The sequence below is a fragment of the Achroia grisella genome, unplaced genomic scaffold (assembly GCF_030625045.1).
Source record: "Achroia grisella isolate CSIRO2021 unplaced genomic scaffold, CSIRO_AGI_Agris_v1 utg546, whole genome shotgun sequence".
Classification (NCBI taxonomy): Eukaryota; Metazoa; Arthropoda; class Insecta; order Lepidoptera; family Pyralidae; genus Achroia; species Achroia grisella.
Window position 1 is genome coordinate 82,038 of NW_026712931.1, and position 21,725 is coordinate 103,762.

Here is a 21,725-nt window from a genome sequence, read left to right on the forward strand (position 1 = left end):
ATTACCATAAAGCGCATATGTTTTCGAAGCGAGGGATATTAATCTATGCAAACTGGCCTTTGTGCTCCAAAGAGACAGGAAAAATTATGCATACATATTCATACTGATGTTTTAGTGACCTAGGTTTATTTTTTTGGTTGTCTAGTGATGATGGACATGTTATTTTCAAATGTTTAATAACCGGAGAAGGTATTATATTTTGAACGGATTTGAAATTCATATATTCATTTCAAATTTCTATAATTATGGCGATGATAGAGGTATAATACCTTTCGATAGTCGATATAGGTTCCAATCTTGCGGATTTGTATTCCTGACTTAAATAGTTGATAAAACATACTGTTATATAAACATATGTTATTTATGTATGTGCAATATTAGAATAGTCTCCTGAATCACTGCGCCTATTTGAAAAAAAAAATACCATTAAAAACATTATTCCTGATGCACTCGACTATATATATATATTGTTCAATTCCACTCTTAGTTACACAAATATAATAAGACATTAATTTTACTTTACATAAAAAGCCATTACGGATTCAGTAGACTTTCGTGTCGAATCGATGTAAATCAACGGAATTCGGAAGCCGATTCAAATTGAAGTGAGATGTTAGTTTTTTATATGCGCGTGCTCAACCGTGAGAGAATTTATGTACCTACAATCTTCTTCGTTATTTATTTTATAGTCAATTAATATTTAAAATATCCAATTGAATAAAATTGTCGCTTCGATGCTTAATTTGCAATACAGAAACAAATTTCTATCAATTTATCAACACGAAAAATTTACGAGAAATAATTTAAAGATATCGCAACTAGTTATCGTTTTCAGAAGTTCTTTTATCAGTCAAAATAATATGACTGTACCGTCGATCGATACTTGGAATAATTTTTTGTGAATAATTCTGAATGTGTATCGACAGTAGAAGTTGCAGTTAAACGCGCTCAAATTTTATTATATAAAAAAAAAGAGAATCATATATACTACTATTATTCACAAAAATTCACACATTAAAAAAAACTATTATTAACAAATAAATATTCCGAGTATCTAACCGTTGTTTGAATTAGATACCACTTTCTAGGAAATGTGCCGGCAGCCGTGAATAAGTCGCAAAACTATTATAAATTTTATTCATAAATTTTTTTTTTTATGTAATTCATCTATAGATCTTACATTAAATTTGTTAATATTTGTACATTAACGCCGGTTTCGGTAAATTGTAAAATTTCTGTTATAGACTACAATATACTTATGATTTTTTTGCTCTGTAATCTCTAAAGTGTGGGTATCCGTTCTGTTCAATTTTTTTATTTTATTATTGTATTTATCAACCATATCTATCTATAAAAAAACAGATAAAATACTTAAGTGGTTATATAATATCAATATCCTGTTTATCTATTAAATTAATGCAGTCTGCAGCGTTGGTTGTATTACGATTAGACTTAATTAAAGTGATCAGACTTTTTCCAAAAAAAAAGGGACGTATAGGAAAATTTATTTTATTTTTACTTCACATTGACATCACCGCTAGAAAATCAGAACTAGGATACCAAATTTTTTGTCCTGTACGTATTCTTGTTTTTTATTTTTTATATTCTACTTATTAGTCCTGTTAATTTTACAATGTTACTATAAAATAGGTTTATGAAAAAAATCATATCGATAATTAATACATTTATTGAAAAAAAGTAAAAAAATAAAATAAAAGCTATATTTATGGCAATTTTTTTTTCAAAAACGATAATATTTGTTCCACCTTTTGATATTTTATAGTATTTTTCTCATGCTAGTAAATAAATATATATATTGCAGTGATATGACATTCTCGAATGTGACTGATAGGCAGATTTCTCCGTATAAATACTATGATAATTCAATGTCATTAATTTGTTTACTTCGTATCTATTTTATATTAAATGACTATTTGCTTTGAATCATAGTACTCAAACCAGAGAAGTAGCGAAAGTTAATTATTAATTCCCATCAAAATACTTACTTTAGTTCCTGGATGCGTTATGCAATCTAAGCCGTATGTTGCATGAACCTAGTATGTTGCAGAGGAACGTTTATTTAATGCAGACATACGTTTTCTAATCTAATTAGCATCTGTCGTCCAGTCTATAAAATATAGGCATTACCTGGCCACAGCGGCTACATTTCCAGCCTTTCACTGTAAAGTTCATCGTATGACTCATCTACATCTTTGTCGTTGGATAGCATACCTTCAATGGCTAATAAAAATACTTATATTTGAACTTGAATAACATTAGAAGTATAAATCGAGCCTTGTTATCAAATAATAGTTAACAGTTAAAAACAGTTAGAAAAGTATCTTATTAAGTAACAGGACGAAATAGGCATTATTAAGTTACTATGAATACAATATTATTTTTATGATGTAACTAGGTCAAACATTATCCTCAAATATAAATCAATTAAACTCAAATAAAGTAGATTAGTAGTTCAATTGTTATGTATTACATAGTATTAATAGTTTGTTTATGTATTATGTTGGCTTTATAAGTTGTGACTTCATTACAAAAATCCTCTTCTCCTTAAACAGTATTTCCGTTTGATAAAACTACATTCGAATATGTCCTAAATTCTGACTTAGCGAAAGTTTTTTTGACGTAGAACAATTGTTATTTTCAGAGAAACAAAAGATCTTCCAAGTTGCTACTCGCGTAAATAATATTACTTTCTATTCAAATATAGAAGATTATTATTAGCTAATGCATGATGAATATATTGCTTGAATCTGTTGTTAATATTCAGTGTAAAAAGTATGGGACTCCTTTGATATCTTGTTTTATTGTAATGTTATATTATTATACTTAAGTAATCGTACGTTTGTGTCCGATGTAATATTAATTATCAGATTTATATTTATTATATACGAGCTGTGATTGAAACAGGTTTTTATCATTGATTTTACTAATTATGTATAATCTATACTTTTGAATATATTTTTACTTTTACCAAAGATAGAGTTCATACTAAGACAGACAGTACCTCTGTCACACCTTTTCGGTCGCCAAGCAGCTTTGTGATCTGTACTTCGTTTGTAGATTGAGATATAACAGTGGAATTACTTTGTGTAGGGTAAATGTATATTATATTAGTTTTCTACAATGGTTACAAATGGGGAATATAGGTCTTCTGCTGGCTACATATGGGGAATATTCCCCAGACCTGCTATTCTGCCATTCCAGTTTACCCTTCTGAACAAATATTATAAATGAATTTATCATTTTTGTTGTACACTCTATTTTTGTTATAACTTACATTTCTTGTACGTAGATAATGTATATTAATCTGTTGAGTACGGACGCTGTGCTTGTATGCCACAGATATCGTAGAATCGCTTTCGCACTGACGGTTTGTCTACTCAAATCGCAACAACAAACCAGTCTACGGCGTTAATGCGTACGTACTTTGCAACTTTACCGAATGCAGTTAAATCTTTTATCTCTACCAAATCGACTGTCGTAAATCCAAACCACGGTCCATTGTTGCAGTACACTGTACTTATATGGGAGCGAGCAAAATAAATCACGAACAAAACCATATCGGCACAATCGTAGACTATCTCTGGTCGGATCGACCGCGGGGGGCTGCTCTGAGATACAGCGATATTACGCTATTGAATTAGCATTACCTCTGATCCCGATATTGTTCAAGGTACAGCAATATTTCATAATTCAGGGCTGCATTATTTTAATTTACAAGTGACGCGGAGTGGGCGACGGTGGTATGTCGTTGGAATCGTGCAAGATCTTGCATCGTGATTACATTAGATGCAATCTTTACATCTCCGGTAAGCTCTTGGCTCGCGTGGCGCCCGCGGAACGCGTCATCGTATACAGAATACACACGGCAGCTACCTGTGTATGCACATGAATTACACATGCCTTCGGACCTAGTCATTAAAATGACAACGCTTTGTTTTTGTTACAGGTGGCACAGCAACCTGAATTACCTTTACATCGGCAGCTCCGCCTATTAAATGTAAGTTGATATGAAACTGTCTTTGTTCGAGAGATTGTTTACATCTTTTAATAGGGTCATTGATTTCATCATTATATATTTATTATTGAATAAATGATGAAATATCTTACTGTTTAAACACTTCTTTATATGAATACACGATCAATGTTATGCGATACGAATCCTGACAGTCAGACAACAGTACATATTATGTCAAGCTCCTTAAGTGTATCGTTATTGATTCAATGATAAATTCATCGATGCTGTCGAATAAAATCATTATTCAATTATATCTCGCATGGAGCACGATTGTCACTTGACCGGACCGAACTCCAGAAATCAAATCAGACGTTAACCTCAATAATGGTATCGGGGATCTATTGCCGCGGGTGAATCGGTCGGATATTGTAGATATTGAATAATAATTGGTGCACACGAGACGTTCCGGGCGATCGCGGTGCGGCGGCGGGCGTCACGATAGAGATGCTATCTTGAGAGCGTGCCGCATCCATCAGCTTGGTTCGATGTATCTGTGCCGGTATCGGAACTAGCGATAACCATTGTCTTACCGAACGATTATATCGGCGAAATTTGTGCTTGCCTCCGACGTTTGTCTTTTGCCGCAAATGAGTCGGATAATGGGCGACGGCGCATAAAAGGAGCGCATTTGTGCTAAATCTTGCCTAGTCATTAATTTATCGTGGGAACACAGAGATCGGTTTTGTAGACTTTAATCAGAATATATCATCAAGGATATGAAATTTGTACAAATAGATAAACAAACTATCTTCCATCGATCTTGTCAATTTTGTCTTGAATCATTGCAATTCAAGAAAATTGGATCCAGTAGTCATAATATTCCATAAATATCTCAACAGTCGATCGATTTATCAGAATACGTCCGGATATTGAATGATGATGAGAATATTGGTGAAACAAATGGAGCTTACTTACATTTTGAACTTTTTTTGACGTTTGAAACATTCTTAAAATTGATAATTGTACCTAAACCAAGAATAGAATAGAATAGAATAGAAAATCATTTATTCAAATAAACTTAATTTAAGCACTTTTGAATAGTCATAACAATTTGTTTTTTATCTACCACTCGTTCGGAAAGCTGTCTCATCACAAGAAGAACGACCAAGAAACTTGTGTGTTGCTCTTTTAAATAATCCTTGTAAGTTTACATTTACAAGTCGAAACGTGTGAATACAAACTACCAACAAGCACTAATTTTTTGGGTCAAATATAACCTTGCAATAAGATTAAATCAGTCGTAGTGATAAGAGCAGACCAGTCCCTACAAGCAGCACTCGTTCACGAGTATGACGGATGAGCCAGCCATCACTGCGCTCGACCATATTTTAGGGAGCCCATTGACCCGGCCCACCACGCCGCCACATGTCTGGACATTTTAGTGAGCATGACTACTCATTCCACACGACCACGTCACAGCTACAAAAGTTACTATATGGTAGTTACAGTATTCGCACTTTACATAAGGATGCATGCGGCAATCAATACAAAAGCCGCTACGCTATCATATATCAAGAAAGCAGTATGAAAATTAAAATTATAACGTTGTCCGCAAATAAACTTATTCTTGCTATATATTGCTATCATCTATAAATTCATCTATCTTATAATAGGCTTTTTTACATAACATTTGTTTAATATAAGATTTGAATTGCCTCTCTGTAAGATTTAGCGTAGACTCTGGCAGTTTATTATAGAATCTTACGCAATTACCATAAAATGAATTACTAACTTTGTGTAGACGGCATTTAGGTAAAATTAGCTTATTTTTATTGCGTAAGTTTCTACTTGTATAGTCTTTAAGTTTCTTGAAACTATCTAAGTTTTTCCTTGTATACATAATATTTTCATAAATGTACTGTGAGGCAACGGTGAGGATATTTGATTGTTTAAAGCATTGACGTAATGACTCTCTAGAACCCATACCATAAATAGAACGTATGGCTCTCTTTTGTAAAATAAATATAGTATTTATATCGGCAGCTTTACCCCATAGCAGTATGCCATATGACATAATGCTATGGAAATAACTAAAGTATACAAGTTTTGCCGTCGCCACGTCTGTTAATTGCCTTATCCTTCTAATTGCATAAGCAGCAGAACTAAGTCTACTGGCTAATTTTGAAATATGGGGCCCCCATTGTAACTTCGAGTCCACTGTTATTCCTAAAAAAACTGTATCATTAACAAAATTTACTATTTCATCATTAAGCAATAGCTGCGTATTTACTTGTTTTACATTAGGCAGCGTGAATTTAATGCACTTAGTTTTGTTGGAGTTCAATAATAGATTATTACATGTGAACCAATTTAGTATAGCAGAGATAGCATAATTTACATCGTCAAATTGATTACATTGGCGACCAATTTTAAACACCAACGAAGTATCATCCGCAAATAACACTATATCTGCAAATTTCTCTACCATGTAGGGAAGGTCATTTATATAAATTAAAAAGAGAAATGGGCCTAATATTGAACCTTGAGGAACGCCCATTTTTATATTAGTTCCCTTAGACTTTACACCATCAATATCTACAGTTTGCACCCTATCCTCTAGATAAGTTTTCATTAGACTTAGGTCATTATCTCTAATACCATAATATTTGAGCTTGTACAAAAGTGTTTCATGATCTACGCAATCAAACGCCTTCGACAAGTCACAAAAAACGCCGAGAGCATCCTGTGAGTTTTCCCATGATTCGAATATATGTGTAATAAGCGCTACACCTGCATCAGTAGTAGACTTGCCGGCAGTGAAACCATATTGTTGACTGTGAAGCAGTCCGTTATCCCTGAAGTATTTTAACATTTGGTTAAACATAATCTTTTCAAATACTTTACTTAGAACTGGCAAAATAGAAATTGGTCTATAGTTGCCTAGCTCAAATCTATCTCCAGATTTAAAGAGTGGAATTAATTTGCTAAATTTCATTAATTGAGGAAACACGCCATTATCAACACATTTATTGAAAATAGTAGCTAGATAAGGAGCAACAATATCTATGAATGTACTAACTACTTTAACTGACATGTCCCAGAGATCTTCCGTATTTTTTAAATTTAACTGTTTGAATATTTTTATGACATGAAAAGGGCTGACATGTGAAAATTTAAATGTTAAAGAGCAAGGGCTGACATTAGCCTCCAGTAATGTTTTTGCTCGAATTGGAGATGAGTCTAGAGAAGATGTAATATCAATCGGAATATTAGCAAAAAAATCTTGAAAAATATGAACTATATCTTTTGTTGCTGTTATTAACTTATTGTCATAATTTAATGAGAATTGATTGCAGGCTTTTTCAGACCGTCCAGTTTCTTTGTTTATAATTCCCCAGATGGTCTTAATTTTGTCAGAGGACTGATTAATTTGTTTATTTATAAAATTAGATTTAGCTGCAATACAAACTTGTTTGAAAATTTTAGAGTAATTTCTCACATAAGTCGTAAATTTGTCATCAAATCTATATTTTTTTTGATCATATAAATCAAATAAAATGTTTCTACTTTTAAGTATTCCTACTGTTGCCCATTCTGTAAATTTAGATTTAACACAATATTCTCTTTTCTTGAAAATATTCTGGTATTCTTTTGACAAAAGACTAATTAACTTGGTGTAAAGAATATCAGGATTATTAAGACTGACAGATTGTAACTCTAAGTCTAATTTATATTTAACCGTGCTTTTGTATTTATTAATATTGTAAGCATTTATTTGTCTTTTTGATCTTTTATTATTGGTATTTTTTTTAGTCTGATTACTAAACTTAACAACTTGACCACAGTGATCCGAAGGAAGTTTATTTATTATTAATTTTTCAATATACTCACAGTTACAAAAAACATTGTCAAGACAAGTAGCAGTCGTAGCGGTTACACGAGTGGGTTCCTGAAAGACATTACTCAAATTAAAAGACTGAAATAAACTAATAATTTTTGTACATGTGGGTGTATCACAAAGAATATCAACGTTAAAATCACCACACACAATGATTTTTTTACTGCTATTAAATACTTTTTTTAATATATCCTCCATCACCTCTTCAAATACATTATAATCACTATTAGGAGGCCTATAAACACATATAAGTATATAATTATCTAGTTCTATACATGAGATTTCTGTACAACACTCAATAGAAAGTCTAACAATGTCAGCACGTTCCAAGAAGTTTATGAAATTGTCTGACTAATATCCTTATAGTATATTTGTTAAAACATTTCATGATAGAAGAGAATTTTGCAATATGTCGTTTCGCTCTCACAAATATAAACAACCTAAAATAGTATAAAATATACTTATGTTATATTATTTATTAAAAATCTACAAGTTTTAATGCCGTACCGTCTACTCCAGAATGGAGTGATTATGAGTAACCGTTATTTACATTTTTAGTCATTAGGTAACGGTTTTATTTTTACGCTAAATAAAAGTAAAACAAGAAAAATAATATATCTCGCTTGTGATACTGCTAGTTCTAAATCCGGCGTTTGGTCTATAACGTATTTTTAATGGCTCGACTCACGAACTCTACAGAGCAAGGTGCAGGCATTTAAGCGCAGTGCTGATTGTGGTCGAGACCACTTAATAGCATTAGCATCATTGTCTTTGGGTCATTAATAAGTCGGCGGACAGTTCTATTGGTCTGACCATAACTGTCCTGGCCGAGATCTCGCCCAGTGTCACGAATTTGAACCTTAATTCTCCCTAGGATAGTTATAACTACCGACCTATCCCCGGATATCGAGACAGTTACGGGCCCACACAATGCCTGATTATAATGTTGAAGTACAATGCATTCAATTGTAAATTTTATATTTCAATACATAGTGGCAATAATTTACATAGGTTATGTTAAGCCGTGAATACATTTATTTTATTTAATGCTCTGTCATTTTCTTTTAGAAGTAATGCTCTCTAGATCTTTAGTTTACTTTGCGAGTTTAGTATCACCTTGTTCATCGTCTGTCGTTACGTAATCAACATCATGCATCATTACTAAGTATAAACCTACATATATTTGCAATACCAAAAAAGCTCATTTCAAAATTCAGTCAGAAGTCTCAAATATTAATTTTTTCTAGTATTAGAAATACGGAACGGAATATTTTCACTAGTTTTATGTTAGGATTGGTTAGCATCTTCCAAAAATTCCACAAAAGTAATTTTCTTAAGGAACATATATCATATATTACTTAATATGCAACCAGCGTCAAAGCAAATTATCTATCTCTTCCTAAGGGGAGTGCTTTGCCTTGTCGATTTTTATATACTGATTAAATATACTCGATAACATCGATTTAAAGAATTATTAAAAAATAAGAATTATTAATTATTAAATAATAATGCTATTATTCCACAAATGATTATTTAAATGGCAATAATGGATTGTAATAATAATAATAATAATAATTTTTAAAATAATAATAATGTAATATTAATATAATTGTAATATTTTACACGCCGGAAACAACAGGGCATGTTTGGAAGTATTATAATCTTAAGCACATCATGTTCACATCCAGTAAATAAATTGAATTGAATTGAATGGCCGTTAATATGTCCACTGCACCTGTATTTTACATTTACTACTTAATCTATGAGACATGGATTTATTTATCTTGTCGCCTTAATAGTACAATTGTTAAATCGCTGCTTCAATGATGGTTAGCTGTAAATCCATTTAAGTGCCCAGGGCGTACGCGTGTCGTGCCCAATTAAATACAATTAGTGAGTCTGACTTTTACAGAAGCCGGCAGTCAGCAAGTAGATGATTATAATACTGATATTAGGGTAAATAGAATACACAGTTTTAATTATATATTAATATTCCAGAATGGAAAGAAAGGAGTTAATATTCCAACGAAATAGGAGAATTTGATGAAAAGTGCATGGACTGTGTAAATAAAGATGTGAATGATTGTCCACCTTTAATCAAGAGCCGAGTAGAAGACAAAACATGCTCTGGTCCTACCAAATAACGGTCCGGTCTCTACAAACTTGATTTATACCTGCTTACATACGTTTTAAAGCACACATTAAATAGTACCTATTTCGTAGGTAAAAGAACATAGATTATACTGTAACAATTATTTTAGTATTGCAAACTTTGCAGGAAAACATTGATGGCCTCGTACTAGCGGTTTAGCGCGTTGTGCTACTGTGCATACTTTCGATTGTCGTGAGTTCGATCCCTTGCACAGTGAAACTTTTTTCTTTTGTTCATTAGTATGCTTGTTTGTATTGGCCTGGGTGTTTTGTATGTATATTATGTATGTATTTAAAAAAGATGTAGGTAATTCAGTTATAATATTATATTTTTATTCTTATTGATACCAGTTCTATAGTACCCATAATACAATCTCTGCTTAGTTTGGGACTAGATGGCGATGTGTATTTTGTTATTATTATTATTAACTGACTGATAATAATCTATAAATTATGTCGATGTGCAAATACTGTTGTATGTCTGTGGGTCAATATGTTATGTAACGCATTCTAAGATAAACGCTTGTAACAAATAGACAGACGTAATTGATAACATCACTTTCATATCTGTCTATCATAGGGTGTCTTTTTATTTTTTCCTTGACCATTATGACAAATGTTCTATACAAATTGGCTACATGTAAATCTTTGTTCATCCTTTCTTTATTCTTTATTGTACACATACATAGGAAAAAATAACAATAATGAGGTAAAAGTAATGTACAAGGGAGAGCTTATCTCTAAAAATGATTTCTTCCAGCAAACCTAGAAAATGTTATACGATAATTTGGTCCTTAATCCTAAATACTTTTAATGTTGCTTCGCCTATTTGTTCAGGAAGACTTCTTATGCCCAAGGTTTCAGCCACATGAATTTTTAATAGCCTATGTGTAATTCTGATGAATAAGCTATATTACTTTAAAGTACAATCAAATTCCGTTCAGTAGTTTTTGCGTGAAAGAGTAACAAACATCCATTCTCACAAACTTTCGCGTTTACAATATTATTAAGATATAATAGATATACTCGAGTAACATCATGCTATACGACTAATAGAAGCGGAGCATCAATGAAAATATTACTAAAACAGTTTCCTTGTTATTCTTATGTGCTTTTTACTCTCAACCCTCTATTAGTAGGGGTATTATACTAAAAAACTACCAATTAACAACACATTTTTACCAACTTTCGCATTTATTATATATTGTTTAGTCATTATTAGTGGTATCGTTCTATATTCCATGAATAATAATAATTGACAGATCTAAACCATCTTTACAGGCTGTTTCTCGGAAGTAATGCAATTATAGTGGTGAATTGTCGTTAAGACTGGACGTCCGCTCTTGTATGTTATTATAATAAAGATAATACTAGTTGATGGTATAATTCTTAATTACTTATTGCACGATACAGACACTATCGAGCGACTATTTCCAACATAATAAGCATTATCATAACAATAACAAGCTAGTAACTTGCGGCAATCGATGTGTAGCGATACATGGACACTCGTTCGCCGCGTTCGGTACTGCCAAATATTTCTACAACGGAGAATAAAATATTATAATGTTTACCTTTAGCATTATTAAATGTATATATTCATTAAATTAATATAGATACAATGATAACTCATTTTGACTGCACTATTTTCAAAAATAATTAATCAAACGATGTCAGCATAATATTTCATTTTATAGCATTTGCGTTTTTAACATTGGTTAGTAAAGCTGTATTAATTAAATGTCACACTTTACTTATGTCAAATATCCTGTAATAGATAATCTGTATTTTAGAAATTTATATTATATATAATTATCTTTTCTAATATAGCATCTTATCTAAACTTATGTGTTTCATAATAAATGTATTAAAGTTCTCCTTTTTCATCACAATTCTACGTATATACCTAATTTATTATAATTTAATTCAGTACCAATCACTTTCATTCAATAATTAAATTGTTTATTAATTATAATAAATAGTGGTCAAACTATTAAGGCAGCGCAATAAACAACCTCACTATTTCATTTATATTACTGGAAAGTTTAAAATTACTCATATTTATGTAATTTACAATAAGTATTTAGATAATGTTTGTTTAAAGGCTGATCAATTTTATGCTACTTGCTGATATATATTATATTCATAGTTGTTTGCAGAAATAATGAATATATAATGGACGTCGACGCACGTACTATGGCTCCGTATGTCCTCTCACTCATGTCGAGGATACGATAACCCTACGACGTTCTCAGTCGTGTTTTGTGTGCAATAACTACATCACTTATGTCGCGTTTACCGGCGATCTAATCACCAGTATTTTCATTAGAAATTAAAATACGTTCTCTAGATGAGTATAGTGTAACGAGTGATTGTGATTTGTCTAAAATAAAACGTATGTTTTGTTTGTTTGAGGAAGATTGCTCTAAAGGTAATATAAATTCAAATTACATTGCAGTGAATTTATCATGTCAAAATTTTAATGCGATGATAATAAAAGGCCGAAAATATTATATATGATTATGATGATGACGGATCGGATATGACATGTTGTTGAACTACTACAAAGTGATGAATTACAACATGCAAATTTCACTGATCTTATCCACCCTTTTATTTTAATTAAATATTGTTATATATTTGTTAATATTTATATACTACACAATACTTTGGAATAGTCAGACATGGATATTTATGTATGCGTTTAAAAATATAACAGCGGTTCTAATATAGTACGTCGTTTATTACAAATATTAAACTTTTGAGCCTTCTCACAGTCAATATTTGTGATTCTAAACATCTTCTCTATATTATATAAATAACATTTCAGTGATTGATGATGCAAGTAATTTATTTGAGCCAGATAATTAGGCTATTGTTATCACGGGCTCTACAATAGTGGTCTTACCACTAAAATTACCGGCGGGCGCATCTTGACCATGGATGAATGAACTTTTTTCCATATGAACGAATGACCAACATTGCGTCTCAATTTCTTGGTCGACAGAGCCATTAATCATACCTCGTTTGCCCAAGGACGCGGTCTGGTGTTCAAGTTTTGTAAGATATTTTTCACTATTGTGCGCACGAAATTTGGAAACTTCAATTTTAGCATTGCATCATATATACTATTGTAACTATTCACAGACCTTTTCAACACTTTTACGTTAAAGATTTTTTTGGGTCTTGTCTATTATTACAATGCTATATTTATCTTCTAGCAGCCTTTGAGTATTAATATTCTATTACTAGATATAAAGTTCTTGTAAAGAAAATATTAACCTACTAGGAGATTGGCAGTTAGCTTGATGTCGCCTATAGGATTATATTATATATTAATTTCCTGCTCTTGCATTATGTATATTTCATAAAGTAAGTGCTATAGTTATCCTCCACATTGATTTTTGATTGCGTTTTGTTACTTATATTAGTTATAATAATAATAATAATGAATTTCATTTATTGTGTACACAAAAGCAAAGTAAATAGTAAAGATATAACAAAAATAGTTATAGTTGAGTATGTAAGAAAGAGTGAAGAATCGTAGAATAAATTCGGTCGAACGAAATGTGTACATTATGCAGAACAAAGTCTTAAAGCTAGCTAGTTCTGTGAACTAAACAGACATTCGTAATATATGATGTTGAGCGAATTGGTTTGAATAAAAGTGTCAATATAAACATAGGAAAAGACATGCTATATTAGTTAATCAACGTGCGATGTGAGATTAATGTAATTGGTATATATATGTGTATGTCAGACTGAGATTTATCAAGATAAGATAATTTGTGTGCCGTCTGTAGTATTATATGAAGTTCACAAAAACAGTGTGGTTACTATACTGTAACTGTGTACCAAATTTTGACATTTCAACTTCACACTACTAAGGGCATTAAACGCTACGAAAAGTTTGTACCGTTGAACAAGTATCCATTCTATAGTAAATACAATATTACTAATACTAAGTATTTAAATTTGCATCTTTTATACCAGTATCCACGCCGCTGTCGCTTATCTCGTTAGTTTTATCCGTATAATAATGAATATAGCTTATTTTTACGTTACATTATGAAATATCGATTCATAATAATGCATATTTACGACTTTTTAAATATTTATCGTCCAATTAACGATGTGACGAGACGGTTAATGTTCTGGTTTCGCAATTTATCAACTGATAAGGACAATAAATAAGTACCATAGTAAATTCCTCACAAGCATATACCAATTGTGTGATCTCTATAGAAAACTCTTATATAGAAAATCGAATAAGGAGATAATTAAAAAAGATTTTAACGTAAATAGGTTCATCAAGAATCGATACCGATGTTTTATGAATAAAGGAACACCACTCATACAATGATACCTACAGACGTTCGGTAGGGGTAATGCAGCAAAGTCTAGCAAATTCTTTCAAGAAACCCATGGTTTCGTATCCGTTATTAGGTTTGTGTAAAAAAAACAACCATCACTAAATCTTGTAATAATTAACAAATAAGTTACAAACTCCTTATCGTTATTATTTTTAGTATTATGTTTAGACAGAAATAGGAGTGCGAAACCTGTAGATGTGTCAAATTATTTATTTATTTATTTTTATTTATTTATTTAAGCTTTGCATTCCATAATTTTACAGTAAATAGATAGACAGGTACATTTCAAAGTAGGTTAATTATGGACCCTGTTGGGCACAGCAAGCGGAAGAGAAGAGAGGAGGACGAGTTATTTTTTATATAATATATAATAATAATAAAAAATAGTAATAATAATTAATAATTTTAAATTGTATAATATTTAATTCAATATGTCATTTTTATATTCTAAAATTGTATAATAACATTTTTTAATCAACAATGTCTTGAGATTTCTTATAAATATTTTATCATTTTTTATCTCTTTTAAAGAAAGTGGTAAGTGGTTATATATATTTATGGATGACACCAGAGGACCACTTGAATGTAGTGCTAACGTGGAGGATGGAAGAAGGAGCCTGTTTCTGTGTCGTAAATTATATTTTTCACACCTTTCTTCGCGTGTTTTATAGAAATTGGGGTATTTTCGGACGAATTTACTGGTTTCTAAAATATAAATGCAAGTCAAAGTAAGAATATTATGTTTTTGGAAATATGGTTTACAGCTTTTACGATTGTCAATATTTACCAGAATTCTAATTAGTTTCTTTTGTAAGGTAAAGAGAGTAGGTGCATCGGTACTGTTTCCCCACATTATTATCCCATAACTCAACCATGCGTACGCATATGCATAGTAAGTGGTGAGAGCGGTTTGCAAGTTAGTGGTTCTTTTAACTTCCCGAAATGCATATACAAACCTAAACACTTTACTTTTTCTTTTCTTGATATGCGATTTCCAATTTATTTGTGAGTCAATGGATATACCGAGGAGCGTGAATTCATTGACCACTTCCAATGGCATTCCATTATACACGAAGTCAACGTCAAGTGGCCTTCTTTGACATGGGTGGAAGGTCATTAATTTAGTTTTATTATAGTTAATATCTAAGTTATGGTCGCGCATCCAATTAGACGTTCTATCAAGAATCGAATTAAGATGGGCATCTAAGTCTGTACCACTTTGGCACGATGTAAGCTGAGAGACATCATCCGCGAAAAGAACACAGGGCTCTTGTACAATTTTAGGGAGATCGTTTATATAAATTAAAAACAATATACAGCCGATAACACTTCCTTGAGGAATTGATGCGTTTACCATTTTATTATCCGATTTTATCATTTCAATCATATTCTTACTATTAATTGAAGTATTCGATTTCAACTATTTGTTCTCTGTTTTTCAAGTAGGATGCAAACCATTTATGTGGTATTCCTCGTATCCCTACACCATGTAACTTATCTAATAATATGTTATATTGTACTTTGTCGTAAGCTTTGGTCATGTCTAATAATATTCCAATAGCGTACTGTTTATTTTTAATTATATTTAATATTTCCTGTATATATTTATAGATAGCCAAGGTTGTTGATCTATTTTTTCGGAATCCATTTTGACTGTCGTCAAGTATTTTGTATTTTTTAATTAGTGTAGCTCTTTGGATACTCGTTTGTTATAAGAACGGTAACCGAGTGGAAGTTTCTTCCAGCGGAACTAATTTTCGCCTGATAAAATAGATTGGTTCGTTTAGAGATTGAGTGCAACAACATATGACTTCATCATCACATAATATCAGATGACATTGCAATGAAACACGCTCAAATTTTACACAAAAAGCATCAAGGTTGGCCAAAAATATTAAAATGCTTCAAGAATTAGCTGGGAACAATGTTGTGTAAATCTATTTGACTTTTTTCAGTCTATCGATGTTTACTGATCTTGTATTTATTTGAAACAATGGAGTATAATCATAGCTCTTGCGGAATTAAGGTTAAATATTTACTCAGATAACATTTTAATTGTACGAGATTACAATATAGGTAGTTTGTTTCATATTTCATTCTTTATGTCTTGATGCATTTCCTTATTAACATATTTTATGGTATATAATACAAATATGTTGTTCCTTATAATTTCTTTGTCGAAAAACTTCTTCAGTACTATGCCAAAAGTGTTTCAATGCATAAAAATTTCAGAATATGTCTTACAAAGAAAGTGACTTGCTCACTATTTATGTTAATACTTTGTAAAATAGGTTCATTATAGATATTTCCAGTTTCTTTATAAAAATGATTTGTAGGTATGTATGTATAGAAGATAATGAAAATTTGTCAGCTATATAAATAATGTTACACACGTGCTGTTATCGGTGTATTACTAATTTCCCTTATCGACAGTTTAATTAAGAATAAAACTCATTGTTGAATATTTGTCTTGTTTTGGTTACTGGTTAAAATTAGTTAACCGATAATATTTTTATAGATCAGCTCAATGGAGTCGAAAGGTTTACGAAACATTTGGATATGTATGATTTGTAAACTATTCGACAACATGTGTTGAGATGTATGTATATGAGTTGTGACTCCGGATATGGATTGCCATTTGTGGTCTGTTCATGAGTGTATACGTCATTAAAATATACCATTAACTATTGAACAAATTACGTCCCGGCTTAAATCTGATTTACCTTTCTCTAGACCAGAAGAAATTTTGATTGGCGGTCTTCTGGGCCAGAAATTTCTGGACCTAGGGGACCCCCAATCAGAATGGGTTCCCAATTGCATACGTCATGAGTTCTAGTTAGTAAAATAATAATCAGCCACTGGATCTATGTTTTATCATCATGATTTTAATCAACAAACTTATAATATGGATCATAATGGAATGCTCCCGCTTTGCGCTAACGGTACTGATACGCTGGATATAGTAGATCTACTGCATTTAGGTGACGTACAAGACGTTGCAGTACATTACTTACCTACCTACTGTACCTATATAGAGCAAATAAATTTAATTTTACTGTACAAAACGAGAAAAATAAATTTGTGTTATTTCCAAACACATAAATCACATACATTTATAGTGTAATATAAATTATTCTGTTTTATAATATTACATAACTCAGACAGAGATATACGTATTTATTGCGTATATTTTTTTATTTCCGTGTTTCTGATACGTTAGCTGGCAACCCTACTCACCATTTCATTTATCACCCGTTTAGTGTTTTAAAACCATATTTTCGTTTGTTGAACACTGTTTACTGTGACTTCGTGAAGTCGGCAGCGTAAGACCGTAAGGATATTACCATAGGCGCCAGCGCATAGCAAATGAACACGATGGCTTGTGTAAAATGGGGACCGGTGTCAGCCGTGTGACCCTGCGGCATTCTGAATATATTACTGGCAGACAATTGAGCGAGCGTCACTCAACGCGCTTATGTATTGAAAATGGACATAATTGAATATTGTGAATAACTCTTTCTACCTGTACTGGTTGAAGTTATTTATTTTTATGTTAGCGTAACATACATAACAAAATACACCTAAATTTATATAATATTAGAATAAGTATTAAAATAACAACTAGACGCACTTCCGTTGTAATTTAGTTTTTCTTAAGTGGCTATAACAATTACTGTTTCTAACCAAAATTCAACCTAGACTGAGAGTTGAAAGCTACTATACTGTACGGTTTACTATATTTTCGTCTGTTTTCAATGAGAATTGTTACTATATTGCTACCATACTAGCTGACCCGCGCAACTTCGTCTGGGAAACACTGACTTAACATTTATCATTATATTTCGCCTACTTACATAATATCTTTAAATTATAGCGTATGTGTAATTCTGATGTATACGCTATGTTTTTGAAAGTTTAATTAAAATCCTTTTAGTAGTTTTTACGTCATCCATCCATCCACCCACACTCGACCTGACGGCCTCGGTAGTCTACTGGTTTAGCACACCGCTTTACTTCCCATAATCGCGAATTCGATCATTTGTATTCACTAGTGATTGTTTGTATTGGTCTGGATGTTTTTTATTTATGTAATGTATATACAAATGTATCTAAGCATTCTATTAGTTGGCTTGTACCCATAACATAAGCTCTGCTTAGTTCTGCATTGCCGTTGTGTGTATCGTCCAGGGATATTGTTATTATTAAACACTCACAAATTTCCGCTTTTATAATAAGTCAAACCTTTGTTGAGCCAGTAATTTCATTATATCGTATGTGTTTTGTTGTTGCAGCGCTATCATGGTGGTGGTGCTGAACGGCGTGCTCGCAGACGAGTGTCCGACGTCGGTGCGCGCGCTGCTGGCAACCCACCCCGGGTACAGGGATGCGGCTGCGCAGCTTCTCGCCGCCGCTGCCAGGGTGGTCGGCCCGGCGGGGCTGTTGTACGTTGCGCAGAGAGAACTCGCCGCTGTTGTGCCACATGACAGTTAGTATTACTGATACTGACTAACGATAATAGACTAAAGATAATGAACTACATGACTTGAGGGGTGAGATATGGCAGTTAAATTACAGGATATAGAGGCGTAACAGATTATATGGGATCACAAATTGTGATTTTCTTTGTTCCGCTTGTATATGTGTATAGACGACGATTGCCACTTTCAAATCGGTACAGCGACACTTATTTGTCATTCTAGTATAAAAAAAGATATAATACATAGAAATTCTGTCCATTCCCCTTTACATATATATGTATATTTGATATGTCTGCTTTCATAACTCTAACAAATTATCACCATTGACAAATTCACTGTATTGATTGAATTTGTAATTATTTAATTTTTCAGAAAACGTCAACATTATTGGATCAGACGATGCCACATCATGTATTATAGTTGTCGTCAGGCATTCAGGTAAGATAGTAAAAACAATTTGTCATTTGAAATTAAAATTAAAAGTGTATCTTATTAGTCAGTAGAGTTAATAAGCGGATATTTATCAAAGGAGAATATTTTATGATGTTAGTCAGTAATATTCATAATTTTGTCGGTGGAGCTCTTGCCACTTCCATAATTCACTTTAAATCTTAAATCTTGATTCTCTTCAACTCTACCATTCTAATATAATAATATTTAATAATAAACAGTTTTATTTACCACAGTATTATGCAGTAATAGCACCACTACTACCACTAGACAGTCCTTTTTTCAGACTCATGAAAAAAGAAACTGTCTAGTTGTGATGCTGTTACTGCGCTACTAGTCTCAAATTCACTGGCTTGCGAACATATAATTAGTTTTAAATGTACCTGTTTCCATAACTACATAATAATATGTATATACTGTATGGTATATATGTACACCTCGTCTGTATGTCGTCTCGTCATAATAATGAGTTAGGGAGTAACAATGGGAGAATGTTCATAGAACCTCACCAGGTTACAAGTAACTTTTATTGTAGATTAGCAACTAGTTACTATTATTTATTTATTTATTTATTCATTTCAAATTAATTATATTATATTATGCACAGGTGTCATTATGGTAGGGAACTCAATTTTTTTATCACTATTATTTTCACTCGTGATGAGTGATTACCGCTTTCTTAAGTACATTTTATTAAATTCTGTTAATACTTTTTTATTTTATTCATCATGTTTGGGGTCAATTTTTATAAATTAACAGAACAATAGATCAAAGCTATAGAAATTTAGAAAAATGTTTAATCAACTGACAAGGTGCCTTACGAAGCTATACTACCTATACATACATTACCTTATAGTATACATACATTGCCTTGCCTATATTCTATTATATATAGGGTTTTTAACGGATTATAATGGAATGATGTACCCGCCTGCACTAATGATTTACCCTGGCGGGGTACCAGTGGAGGATGATAATATGAGCAGTAGTAGTTAGGTAGTTAGGCAAATGGCAATTTACCCAGATGGTTTCCCGGTTGAATCGCGTGGAGGTCAATCTAACATGGTATATTTCTAGCAATGGGGTTATTACTAACATTCCCCTTTCCCCCCATTGTTTGGCACAGTAAGCCTTCTTCCTTGTTTATTGTATTATAAATTAAAAATCCATTATTAGCTTAGGCGACAGTAATACCAGAGTAACAAGTTTAGTATAAGAACTATCATGTTTTGGATTTTCTAGGATCAGGCGCAGTAGCCTTAGCTCATTTCGACGGGTCCGGCACAGCGGAGGCGGCGAGCGCGATGGTGGCAAGGGTCCAGCAGCTCGCAGTAGGGTACCCAGAGGGCCGACTCGAACTGCAACTAGTCGGTGGGTTCACTGACCCGCATCGGTACTCAGATGAACTATTTGCTAATATTATGCGTGAGTATACATTTTTTTTTCATAATATCTTTTTATTTGGTTCTTGATTAATTAATTAAAATTTAAAATGTAATTCTGAACAATTTATTTAAAAGAGCAACATACAGGTTTCTTACATCGTTCTTGTAATGAGTCAGCGCTTTGAATGAGTGGTAGAATAAACAAAAAATTACTATTAAAAAATGTTTACAATACGTTTATTTGAATAAAGATAATTTCTGTTTCTGATTCTTAATTGAGTAAGGACCAGTATTTCTTAGATTAAGGCATATGTAGTCGTAATTTGACGTAGACATTCTATATCTTGATCATTACTAGATCAGTCAAGATATACTTTGAAATCTACATTCGTCTACTAGACTGTATCTTTAGCTTTTATCCAGCAATATAGCACAATGTACTTCACTAGTAGTATAATTCGTTTAAAATAAAGTCTCTAATTTTACTGGATATAATATTTGTTAAGTTTGCAGGCGAAATTGTTAAAAATATCTAGTACCTAATGTTATATTATCATCAGCTCGAATCTAGTGCCAAAAGTAAAAAATATGTGAACAGCGAGTGGGCCGGCTAATCGGCGCCGCCGTATCTATTGTTATGCATATCGAAGTATTTAATTGCTGGGGAATTTTATAGCGGTCAATACTACTTTGCAGAATAATATTTGTAGACTTATTATTTTGAAGAATTATTCGTTTAATGCAACGTAATTCTTATTGGAACTTTATTACTAAATTGATATCTGTTCCTTGTTATTTATTAGACATAGTATAAAACAAAGTCTCTGTCGCTGTCTGTCAGTCCCTATGTATGCTTAAATATTTAAAATTGCGCAACAGATTTTGAAGCGTTTTTTTTTAATAAATAGTGTGATTCAAGAGGAAGGTTTATGTGTATAATACATGTACACCCGGGCGAAACCGGGGTGAGTAGCTAGTTTATTAGAAGACATTGTAATTAGAATTTTATATTAA

The 21,725-nt window shown here is 32.1% G+C and overlaps 1 protein-coding gene across 3 annotated transcripts in view; it reads left to right on the top strand.

Moving 5' to 3' along the window:
- Nucleotides 1–21,725, top strand: part of LOC131848123 (protein N-terminal asparagine amidohydrolase) — a 46,744-nt gene that overhangs the window by 22,453 nt on the left and 2,566 nt on the right. For 2 of the 3 annotated variants that reach the window (XM_059197882.1, XM_059197883.1), the window contains exons 3-6: nt 3,968–4,018; nt 18,691–18,884; nt 19,249–19,314; nt 20,569–20,751. In XM_059197882.1, coding sequence (XP_059053865.1) covers nt 18,698–18,884; nt 19,249–19,314; nt 20,569–20,751 — 436 coding nt within the window. In that variant the 5' untranslated portion in view covers nt 3,968–4,018; nt 18,691–18,697. Of the gene's footprint in view, nt 1–3,967; nt 4,019–12,259; nt 12,457–18,690; nt 18,885–19,248; nt 19,315–20,568; nt 20,752–21,725 lie in introns of those variants that run through there. The other variant, XM_059197884.1, reaches the window with a different exon arrangement.